Below are 12,300 nucleotides of genomic sequence, written 5' to 3' on the forward strand. Positions count from 1 at the left end.
CACAAAGGAGCATGAGTGACCAGGAGGAGAGAGACAAAACATCAGAGGACAGTAAAGATTGAGAGTACGGCTTTCTTTAGTTTCAAGGCTTTGTGTCATATTCTATTATAGCCATGGATAATGTCTACGGAAAATAAAACACAAAAAAATCAGGCTTCACTCAAAGGAAGGTTTTCTTTTCAAGCACAGCCTGTCATAATTAAAAATAAATAAATACAGAACAGGGATTTGCAACCTGTGGCTAAGGAGCCACATCTGGCTCTTTTGTCCATTCATAGCAGCTTCCTGACCTTTCTTGAAATTAGGTTTAATTATTTTTTTATATCTACTCATCAAAAGAACGTGTCTCATGTCTCCTACTAAAGGGCAAAAAATTGGGAAAATAACTAAATTGGCAAAAAAAAATAGCTTGAAAATAAAAAAATAGGTGGAAAAAAATAAAACATCTAAAATGGCTAAAAAGAGGGAAAAATGTGACGAAAAAATAATTGGAAATTTGCTAAATGCAAAACAGCCCCAATGTTTAAAAAATTTGAAATACTAAAAATTGCTTAAAACTGTTGAAACATCTGTAAAGTCTTAAAAAAAACATACAGAGAAATTGAAAACAATGTGGCTAATAGCAGCTAAAAAAAAAGTAAGAATGATTTAAAACCATGAACAAATGTGAAAAGCAAAAAATGTCCAAAATGTTTAAAAGACGGAAAATGGCTTAAAGAGCAAAGGTCAAAGGCCAAAACAATCCAGAACATTATGACAATAATTTAAATGCAGCAGGAATGACTAATTACTGGGGGCTTCTTCAGGGAAAAGTGGAGTGCAACTTGTGCCGACTGACAGAAGATCACAATCAGTTCTGGAAACTAACTGCCAAACCCCTTGGGGACATTCCTTTTTCTGCATTTACCCATTCTGTAGCGAGGATGCGGTGGGCAGCAAGGCGCTCTGTCCATCCACTGGGAGCAGTGTGGGGTTTAGTGCCATGCTCAAGAACACTTCAACGTGTGAATGGGGAAAGAAGGGGAATCGAACCTGCAACCCCGATCGAAAAACTACCACTCTACCAACTGAGACGCCTCTAAATCCCGTAAATCGCAGCTAAACCCGGTAAGTGACTTGTGAAAAGACAATCATTCTTTATTTTCCAACATAAAACAATATACTGTAGGTGTGTTTTGGTTTTTGTGAAACACTGAAGCAGATTTTTAATGCTATTGCAGTCATTTTAGAAATCAGTATCAAAGAGTCATTGTCACGGTGGAAACTCCATGTCTGTTTTTGAATACAGGAAAAAAAATGGAAAACTCTTAAATGCAGATTTTGGAAAGATTTGTGGGGAAAGCGGGCCCAGACGACTCTGTCTTCATGAATTCTGAAATAAATGTGCCTTACCTTCAGACTTGGACAATCATTATAGCTCATGTTGTCAGATGTCACTGAATGTTGCTTCAAAGTACTTGTGACTGGTCCAAGGCCTGCTATTCCCATCCCTCTGAAGTATACATTTATAGTAACACAGCTTTTGCAGCAGATGTGTTAAACCCTGAAGGTTTTTTAAATGAGCCTCAGTGGATCATACTTGTTTCTTTTGACGCAAAATACTTGATCACCATCTGAACTGGAGAATTTTTGGGACAAATCCAACACCTTAAGCTGCTTTCATATGTTTTTCTTTAAATTATACCATGGGACCGGACACTATGGGATACTTTCTTCTCTATGGACTCATTGGAGAGTTTTGGCAAAACCCTTGGTTCGGTCACTGGCTGTACATACTTGGACCACATTTGTGTTCTGAGAGTCCTCACAGCGCAACCTTTGTCAAAGTCCCTCTGACGAATACGCTTTCCTGTTTCGGCTTCCAAGGGAATGACATTCAAGAACTGAGAGTTCACTTGTGGCTTAAAGGTAAAATATGTAATGTTTGTTTCGGGTCAAATTAGGAAACAGATTGAGAGAGAACGGATGGTGCTGATTGCAAAGACGATACTGTGATGTGCTGCGGCAATACCTAACAAAGTCTGAAAGCTGAAGCTCTAATAGCCAGGCCAAGGACAGACAGGCAGTGAAGAGACTCAACACTGCCACCCGATGTACAAAAGAGGCAAAACCAACATTTTAAATACGGCTCCTTTAAAATATCCCAACTGCTGAATTAAGACATTAAAATGAGACCACTGTGTATATATATATATATATATTTGAATGTATTTCAGTTTCTGGGCAATAAATTAAAAATATATAGAAGTTTTACCATGAAAATACTCTTCTCCATTGCACTGTAATTGTTTGAGATGCACTTACATTTACCAACAGATATAAACCTACATTTAAGAGAATACTACAATGTACTTTACTATGCCACAGACCATACACTACACAATGAAATAATTAGATGCTACTGGCATTTAAATATATATTGCATAGTTTTAAGTGTTTTTCAGTGCGAGGCTGGAATATATTTTTCATGAAGGGTTTGAATAAAGGAGCTGATGATTTTCACAAAATGGCATTGCTACAACTACGTGATCCATCATCTCATACTGTGATTCACTGGCCTTGTTGGTGTCCTGTTCTTCATTCGTCTTGTTTGTGACCATGGCACTATTCAGATCCAATAATTACACATCTTAGTGAATAAAAAGCAAACACCAGCATTTAGCCAGATAACTGTAATGTGCCTCTTAACCATGTCCCTGAATCGGGTTATTTTTCCTTCCAGCGGTTCAAAGACAGGGCCGCACAGTGGCACACTGGTTAGAACTTGTGCCTCAAAAGGTCTGGGTTCAAATACTGGCCAGGTCTTTCTGTGTGGAGTTTGCACGTCATCCCGGTGTGTGCATGGGTTTCCTCCAGGTACTCTGATTTCTGCTCAGAGTCCAAAAACAGACATGTAAGGCTAATTGATGACCCTAAATTGTCTCTCGCATGGTTGTTTGTCTCTGTGTTTGGCCTGTGACAGGCTGGTGACCTGTCCAGGGAATTTCCTGATCTCAGCGCTCTGCAACCTTGAACAGGATTAAGTGGTATAGAAGATGGATGGATGGGTGGATGGATGGAAGACATCCTCTTTTTATTAAATTTTTCTCAAGCATAGAAGACAAAGTATTTTTTCAAATGGGAGGCAGATAATAATAAATGGATCTAAGTGTGTATAAATATGAAAAACGTCAAATTAATGCTTAGAATTACTGGTAAATGTATATTTTTTATTCTATTAAAAGTGTGTAGGGCTGCAGGGGAAATTAATGTTACACTCACACCTGTTGGCTACAGTTGTAAAACACCACTTGGGCTTACTTTTTGCGTTGATTATCACTGGAGCAGTGTTGGTGAAGACAGGTTTTTCAGCTTATTACATTATGTATAATGTGGCAAAGAATTACTATCCAAGGCAGCCATTAAATTTTATCATTAGGAGATGAAAGGTGTCTGTTACCAGAGAGACGCTGAAATCAAAGGAGAGGCAGGCACACAAAATTCCCTCTTGAATTTTCTAGTTTATTAAATAAATGTAATTCGGAAACTTGGTCAATCGCGTAAACATCCGACTCTGGTTGAGGGCACGTGGAAGCTACGTCACTGACAAGTTTCGAATAAACGATGCCTTCATGGGTAGTCGTAAATTCAAATCTTACATTAAGGAATACATCATAAAGCACCCAAGAGACATTAAAAAGCTGAAGTTTGGATGCATATCCAAGAATCGTCTTTTATTCACGTCGTAAAAACGTAATGATATTTCAAATTGCTAATTCATTATTCCGATGTTGTTTCCATTTCGAGACATGCGACCATGCGACTGAGTTTGGTGTGACCGAGCTCAGAATGAGTCCTTGAACGCATCAAAAGTTCCGTCTGAGTCGTAACACACGGAAATATGGAGGAAAAACAAGGCGCCGCGGACACTAACTTCACCCCAGGTACCACTCAAACTGTGTTTAATAGATTCCCCAGTGCGGTGGTACAGATTACTGTTAATAACAAAGGCATTATTATTAGTAGGTGCTGTCACAATGGGCCTGTACCGTTAGCAGACACAGCCAGATGTTTAGCCACGAGCAAGAATCATATGTGACTGAAATTTACTGATTTGAGTTTAATTGATACTTTTAAAGTAAAAAAATAAAGCTGATGTAAAATGTTTAATACGAATATGTGGGACACATCGTGGCTGTATTGGTGCACTAAATCTGGATCAAATCATCTGAGAGTTTGAGAAAAGGGAGTTTGTGGCCCAGTTCTGTGTAGTTTAATAATCCCCGCAAGTCATACAAAACACGCTGTATTTTACATTAAAGTTGACATGATGGAAGAAACTGAAATCACTGTTTGCATCAGAAACCACATATTATGTCCACATAATAGTGTTTATATGCACTCACAGATCCACCCTGATGAGTGTGTTTACTGTATTCACATGTGTTTGGCTTCCTCTGTGATGTAACAGCAGTTAATCATTAATATTTGTCCTGGGTATCTATTCAGATCCAGGGGGTGCAGGATCAACACAAGACGGGGCGTCTGACCCAAGCCCAGAGAATATTATGAGCAGACAGCTGACCGAGCAGAGCCGCTTTGCCTATGCTGCACTGTGTGGTGTCTCCTTGGGCCAGCTGTTTACTGGATCTGAAAACAGGTAGGTGGAGGATAATGCCACTTTAAAGCAGTGTCCTTCACAGCAGTATCACTGCAGCATGCTGTGTTGAATATAGTGTGCGTTTCTGCCTTCTCTTAGTGTGTTTAGGGAGCAGTACCTGCGGGCCCTGGTTCGCTGGCTGGACCTGGATGAGTCGGTGATGCCCGTGATGGGGGCTTTTCTGTCAGGCCTGGGCTTTGAGGGCTCCGACACTTTCCTCTCCATCCTACAGGCTGAGCCGCTGCTTGCTGAAGGGTCGATCCCCATCGTTCAGGTGGTTAAAATGACATTCGAGTCTAAGGCTGCTTGTGTGGAATTTATGATGGCAATTCAAAAGAAAATGGAAATTGACCATACATGGATAAAACTGCAGAAATGTAGAATCAGACATATTGTAAGCACATAAAAAGATTGCTTCATGCTCTTCAGGAACACTCATGATCACATACGCACCTCTAACCACGTCTTGGTATCTCCATTACTGCTAAATATGTTTACTACAGGGGAGTGTAAAATGCATCTCTCTCATCATAACAATTTTGGATTTTTTTTAAATCCAAATCAAGGCTGTGCTTCTAAACCTCCTTCATAGTAAAACTCAGTCAATTAATTCAGATTTTCTACATACAATGCCTCATGTTAGGCCGTCGCTTTTGGATGAATGCTGCTTTTCTGATATTTTAATTGTGAAATATATTCTTAATGGCTGTTGAGAGCAAACCATAGAGAGGCTGAATGAACTGTAAAGAGCCTGCTTAAGGTTTTTCTTCTGAAAAGTTAGACATACATGTACATAAAGCCCTGCAAGTGATTGTAACTGATTGTATTTTACTTTAATTACATGACGTACCAAAAAACGTGGTGTTTTTTTCCCCCAATCTTGAGTTTATCTTATGATTTCTGCTCTAAAACAACATAAAATAAGACATGCTGGGAACCCAAACTCAACTCAACAGGGAGATTTTAGCTTCATCGTAAGTTCACTTTTGAGGTTGAAATTAATATTTTGGCCAACAACATGACCAGAATAATGGAAATGCCTCTTAATAGATTGCACACTGACACTTGTCCCTCTTGTTTCATTATCTCATTTATAATTTGCCCATGACTTGATTACTGTAATACAGAAGCTAAAACATAGTTTTAATGTCTACATTGAATGTACATGCATTATGTCTGTATTAATCAAAACGTACTGAAACTGGACAATCATATCTTCATATCTACTTGCACACTTATTTTAATCATCTCTGTCTTTGTGTTACAGGATCTGGTGTCATTTTCTGTCCAAGACGGTAGGATTCTTACAATAATCAACTAGTTACAAAGCTGGTATTAAACCTTATTCCTTCAAGTCTTTTAATATTTGTCTGTTGTGTATTCAGGTCAGTATGACTCCAGGGCACGAGTTCTCATCCGTCATGTCAGCTGTCTGCTCCGAGTCTCTCCCCATCAGCTGGAGGAGTTTGAGGATACCCTGGGAGAGAGGCTGAGGGACGTAGGAGACGAGAGCGAGTACGGACCTATATCTCACTTAAGTCCTATATCTCACTTAATTCAGAACAGATGAGAATCTGGTAGTTGAGTTGAAATATTGTCTTCAAGTCGTTGCCCTAAATGTATTGAAATACACATGTCATCAGTATTTCATGAGTAATATTTAAACTCAAACGTAGCACAATAAGTAAAAACATTTCTATTTTGTAGATCATTTCTTTGTTTTTGAAGTTCTTTTTTTTTTTTTTGTCCAAGTCAAAGTAAGCTTTATTGTCAATTCTGCTGTACAGACCAGACACACAGTGGAATTGACATATCATCCCGTTTTCCCCATTATCACCCAAAACAATACAGACAAAATAAATCACCCAAAATAAGACAAGAAAAGTACAGAACATAGGCAAGAAAATGAGTGGAACAACAATTTAAATGTAAAAGTTGAAGAAAAAAACAACCTGAAATGTTCAATATACAATACAACATACTACGAAATGTGCAATATTCAATACAGTGTAGCCACAGAATAGCTGTAATTGTCTCTGGATATGAAATGTGCATAAGAGCTCACTGAGGACAGCTGATCAGTGGGACTTGGAGCAGTGTCTACTGCAGTTCTTCATGGTAATACATCTGAAACTTTTGGAAAGCCAATTTCAAATGGTGTCACATCTGTAAGAAACTTGCATTTGTGGCCTGAGAAAACCCACATTTGTGTCTTGGTGGCACACATGGATAATTAATCAAATCCTGTGGTTCTAGGTATGCAGCAATGATAAAACAAAGAAATAACCCACCAAACACATTTCTTGACCATGTAGTTCTCTGTTTCCACGATCTGTATCTCTGCTTTCATTAGAGAGGAGTCTTCTCGGCGGCGCAGGAGAGAAAGAGGCAGGAGGTTACGACGCTACCTGCTCATTGGGCTGGCTACTGTGGGCGGAGGAACTGTGATCGGTGATTATCCCTAACACGGTTCAAAGTTTTCTCCTCCATAGACTCATTTGTTTTTGCACTCGCCCCCCTCCCAGGTATTAGCTCTGGCTTTGTGTTTTTGCGCCGTGCCCTGACTGTGCCCGTCCTGCCTCTGCCAGGTGTGACAGGTGGGCTGGCAGCCCCGCTGGTGGCTGCAGGGGCCGGCGCTGTGCTCGGGGCCGGAGGCGCTGCCGCTCTGGGCTCAGCCACTGGCATTGCAATCATGGCCTCGCTGTTTGGAGCAGCTGGAGCCGGACTGACTGGTGAGCAGAGCATCAGATGACTGGACACTAGAACATTTTCACCAAATCTTTCATTCTAACGCCTCGTTTCTCCAGGTTATAAGATGAATAAATGTGTCGGAGCGATAGAGGAATTTGAATTTCTCCCATTGAACTCTGGAAAGCATCTTCATCTCACCATTGCAGTGACTGGTTGGCTCTGCAGTGGTAAATACAGTGAGTACTCTGATGTGTCATTGATATGACTTTGAAATCAATTATAATCATAATATTATACTTTTCCACAAATCTTGAGAAGGTTTAGCAACCTTGTCACAACAGAGATCACAGCTTTTCTTACAGGAGAGATCACATCTGTAGCTACTGCCATAGTGCACCCTGTACCATCTAAATCCATCAGAAAGCTACTCTCAACTCTTTCTGAATGTCTACTGGTGCTGCTACTCCATGTTTATCAACATTAAATATGGTAGAGATTCATTGCAGGGAATTTTCTATTCTCGTATGTTTAAAAAAAAAAAAAAAAAAAACACCTTCTGGAAATAGTTTTAATTTTATCAACCAGTCGGCAAAACGTACTGTTACCTACACATGAGTCAATATATATTTTTACCTTGGGTGGTGCAGTGTGTATTTGTTGCGTTGCAGAGATCAGTGGGTTTATTATTTCCCTAAGGTGTTATTCATCAGACATAAACAATTATCCTGATCAACATACTGGAGATGTATAAAGTGTGTGCAGAAACCACAGCAAATAGTTTATGTTTTGAACGAATACCTCAGCTATGGTTGTGATTGTATGTGTGGGTGTCTCAAGGTGAATTTGGCTCAGTGCTCAAAGGAAACTAAATTCTTGTTGAATTCATTGTGAGCTTGTCTAGGTCACTTACATTGTGATTTTAATAACATCTCAGGGAAAAGAAAATGTTGCTTGAGAGCCGATCAAGATGCAGCTCACTATGTCAGAAATCCAAACCGATGACATTTCCACCCCCAAAAATATGCAAACCTCTCATGTCCGAGAGTGATGCAGATCTCTTGTACCACTAAAACGTACACTAGTTTTAGTGTTTTACTGTCTCTTCACATACAAGTGCTGTTTTGTGGTCTTGCGTGGACTGAAGCAGCACTGCTGTGTGTGTGGCAGGTTCCTTCCAGGCCCCGTGGGGCAGCCTGGGAGAGTGTGGGGAGCAGTACTGCCTGGTGTGGGAGTCCCGTTTCCTTCGGGATCTGGGCTCGGCCATGGCCTCTCTGTTGGATGGGCTGGTCAGCATGATGGCCCAGGAAGCCCTCAAGTACACAGTGCTCTCAGGTAGGAGAGGAAGGAACCACTTCTATTCAGCAGTGTTTCTATTGATCGCTTACAAAGTCTTGGTTTCTGTTTCTGTTTTGATCTTGGCGTTTCTCTGCATTCATGTATTTGTGCACACTCTCACTGTTCAGGCATTGTGACCGCTCTGACGCTGCCAGCTTCTCTGCTGGCAGCAGCCAGCGTGATTGACAACCCGTGGTGTGTTTGTCTGAACCGCTCGGCCGAGGTGGGAAAACACCTGGCGCAGGTTTTGCGAAGCAGACAGCAGGTACTTGTACTCTCTGTTAACACACTCTTAAACACTTTTAACTTTTATTTGATCGATGTGCGTTCACATCATACTGGGGATGTATTTGTGGCCCTGCATTGGAACAATTCTGTGTGCCTGCCTCTTTAAGAAGCAAGATGTAAAGATTGCTATCCTAGGAGCCCGTTTAGTTTTAATCTTATTAATCTAGTCTTCCGTCTGACTTTTGTCGGGTGATGAGCACATACACAAAAAGCACATCAAAACCTGTGGAAAATTTGGTAATCGTGTGCAATGACCTTTGTTTACGATTCGACAAACCATTTCCCCAAAATATTGGAAGCTGTTTGTAATGGATGAGAGAGTCTGTACGGACTGACTGTGAGGGCTCTGCTCTGACGTCTGATAGGGAGGGAGAGGCAGAAGAGAGAGGACGAAGGGATGGTGACAGGTGGAAAGGACGTACATGACTGTTAACAACCTTATTGAGTTGTTATTGCTTTTTTGGCGCGGCCACTGGACCGGAGTGGAAAAAAAATGCAGAAAGTACATGACAATAGTGACATCTAAGAACATTATTGCAAACATATCGCAATAAAGTGATGTGCCATTTATACTAAATTCAGTGTATGTCAAGTTCGATTATTACTTATACAAAGAAATGACAGAAATTGTAATGTTTTTGTGTTCAAAGGGGAAGCGACCAGTCAGCCTCATCGGTTTCAGTCTTGGAGCTCGAGTTATTTACTACTGTCTGCAGGAGCTCGCCAGTGACAAAGGTATGACGTCTCTTTATGTTCATCTTTAACCTGTCGCCCCCGCCCAGTCCGAAAGAGACAATACATCATTTTTACTGCGTCAGAGGTGAACTTCAGCTGATGCTGGATCATAAGTGTAAAGATATTTTGTAAATCTGTGTTGTTTGGACTCGCCAGGCAGTGAGGGAGTCGTGGAGGACGTGGTCCTCCTGGGTGCCCCCGTGGACGGCTCTGAGAAAGCCTGGGCGAGAATGACGCGAGTAGTGGCTGGAAAAATAGTGAACGGATACTGCAGGTGAAGAGAGCCCATCACTGGGTGTGTTGTGTGCGGTGGATTTGTTGCTTATGGTGAATTGTGTGTCTGAACTGTCCACATATCTAGAGGGGACTGGCTGCTGGGCTTTTTGTACCGCAGCTCGGCCGCACAGCTGTCGGTCGCTGGGCTACAGCCAATCGACATCCAAGATCGACGTATCGTCAATGTCGATCTTTCGTCAGTGGTGAGTCACGGCTCGTATTCAAAGTGTAACTTCATCTCTGGGTCTCAACCTGCCCCCATTCACATCGATTTATTTGCTCGCACACAAAGGCTGCAACTGGAGGAGGAAATCTGAATGCTCACCAGCCACTTAAGTTTAGCCTTAACTCAGTCGATGCAACTAATTCTGGCTTTACAAAGCTCATCAGGGTCAGTTTTGTTTCTAATCACAGAGGTTTTATTTTGCATTTATGTTCTGATACCAGGTTTTCATATGTAATGTTGTTGAGCTGGACGGCCTTATATTACTGAAAGATGTTTCTGATAATCTGTCAATTCCTCCAGATTATTAGTGGGGTAGCTGTGTATAATTCTAACTTATGATTTTGCAAATTAATTGATACCATAGCTTTCACTCACTCACTCACTCACCCATTCACTGGTAAATTCTTTTACTCTTACAGTTACATCCTGTCTCACACTTTCACACACACTATCATACTCATGCGCACTCACTCACTCATTTACTGATTGACTCACTCGTTACATAAATCAATCACATGTCGGCTCATTCACTCTTTCACAGACAGGTTTCATCACGTGTTCACTCACTTTCACTCACTCACACGTTTTCTGAATGTCTTTGATTTACTTGATAAGTTAATAAAAAATTAGTAATTGACTTCATTTATTCATTCATTCATTCATTCATTCATTGGTAGTGCAGGCTTGCTGAGAGGCCGGCGTACCAACCATTACTTCACTCTGCTGTCTGTAAACACATCAGTTACAATGACATGTCGACCCAGTATGTCTGCTTTTTTTTTATTATCACTTTGAAAGAAGACAGTTGTGTCATTTCAGTGACGTTAAGAAAAGAATAAGGCCCCTGCTGGTCTGTTTCAGGTCACAGCACTGCCTTTGTTTTCTGTTGAAGCAGGTGAAGCATCACAGGTTTCACATTTCACTCAACTAAACATTAAAAAAAAAAAACATTTTAGAAGATATGTGACATGTCTGCAGCACCGTGTGATATAAACCCTGGTCATGTAACAGAGGAAAGTAACGTACAAAACAACAGATTTGTATTTTTTTTTTTTAACAAGAAAAGCTGAAAATATACAATGGTAAATCTCTGTTGCTGCTTCCCAGGTGAAAGGCCACTTGGACTACATGCGTCAGATGGACACCATCCTGGTGGCAGTAGGACTTCCCACTAAAGAAGTCCCAGGAGCCGCCATTTCTCTACCTCAGTCTCTAAGTGTTGCTCAGGGAACAGAAAACCAAATGGGCGATAAACCACAGGAAACAGAGACACAAAACGCAGGCGGGGAGGAGACGGAGGAGGTGGCTGATGGTTGGGACATCCCTGATATTTCAGACCTGCTCGACTCGATAAGCATAACGGAATCAGACCAAAGCAGTTTATTAATGATCTCTGGGGAAGGGGCAGCGCGCGGGGCCGCAGCGTTGGATCTGAATGTCCAGCGTGACAGCGAAGAGGAGCCGGACCCGAACGGCGAGCAGGTTTCGTGGAGCTGGGACGATACACAGTGGACTACAGAGCCCTCACACGGGTGAAGAGCCGCTGCGTGGTGAACCCCCATCTCATCACAGCTCCCGCTGGAGGAAATATTCATTCCACTCTTGCCACACTTCAGAAGAAGAGTCGATGCTCACGTTCGGCAGCTCCTTGTGAAAATAAAACCCTGAATGAGCTGCACGGTTTACTCCAGTAGAGACCCCTTGATATGAAGGACACATTTCTTATTATGATGATTCATAAATAACTCAATACAATGTTTGTATTTTCCACTTCCTGTGGAACCGTGTCGTGCTCGTGAATGAGCGGTAAAGAAAATGTTGAATCTGTATCTCTCGAATCTCTCTTCTCAAGTGTTTTTAATGTGTAAATACATGGCACTGAAATTTCACACACAGGGCTTTTACAGTGACAACTTTAAATGTTGTAGATATTTTATTACTCTAAATTTTATAATTTATTTTCCAGACATGCTGTGAAATAAGACTGTGTGTGTGTGTGTGTGTGTGTATTTTTTTATTGTTGTAAATGCTACAAAATCGGTGAGATCTCTGCTCCCTTTTGTGCTTCTCACATTCGTCTGTCTGCGCAGTTGCTATGGATATCAACCCA

At 41.2% G+C, this 12,300-nt stretch overlaps 1 protein-coding gene across 1 annotated transcript; it reads left to right on the plus strand.

Moving 5' to 3' along the window:
• The first annotated feature begins 3,825 nt into the window (after nt 1-3,825).
• Nucleotides 3,826-12,231, plus strand: tmco4 (transmembrane and coiled-coil domains 4). Its single transcript, XM_080470100.1, has 14 exons — nt 3,826-3,923; nt 4,489-4,639; nt 4,739-4,913; nt 5,907-5,934; nt 6,025-6,154; nt 6,993-7,090; nt 7,228-7,371; nt 7,447-7,566; nt 8,498-8,662; nt 8,794-8,930; nt 9,604-9,688; nt 9,845-9,962; nt 10,050-10,167; nt 11,298-12,231. Exons 1-14 carry the CDS (start codon nt 3,881-3,883, stop codon nt 11,724-11,726), a joined length of 1,941 nt encoding a protein of 646 aa, XP_080326226.1. The 5' UTR covers nt 3,826-3,880; the 3' UTR covers nt 11,727-12,231.
• The last annotated feature ends 69 nt before the right edge of the window (nt 12,232-12,300 follow it).

This window comes from Lipophrys pholis (assembly GCF_963383615.2).
Source record: "Lipophrys pholis genome assembly, chromosome: 8".
NCBI classification, from domain to species: Eukaryota; Metazoa; Chordata; class Actinopteri; order Blenniiformes; family Blenniidae; genus Lipophrys; species Lipophrys pholis.

Coding starts and splice junctions, on each gene's coding strand:
- tmco4 (XM_080470100.1), top strand. CDS start 3,881: ATGGAGGAAAAACAAGGCGCCGCGGACACTAACTTCACCCCAG. Junction 3,924..4,488: donor GGACACTAACTTCACCCCAG/GTACCACTCAAA, acceptor GTATCTATTCAG/ATCCAGGGGGTGCAGGATCA. Junction 5,935..6,024: donor GTCATTTTCTGTCCAAGACG/GTAGGATTCTTA, acceptor TTGTGTATTCAG/GTCAGTATGACTCCAGGGCA.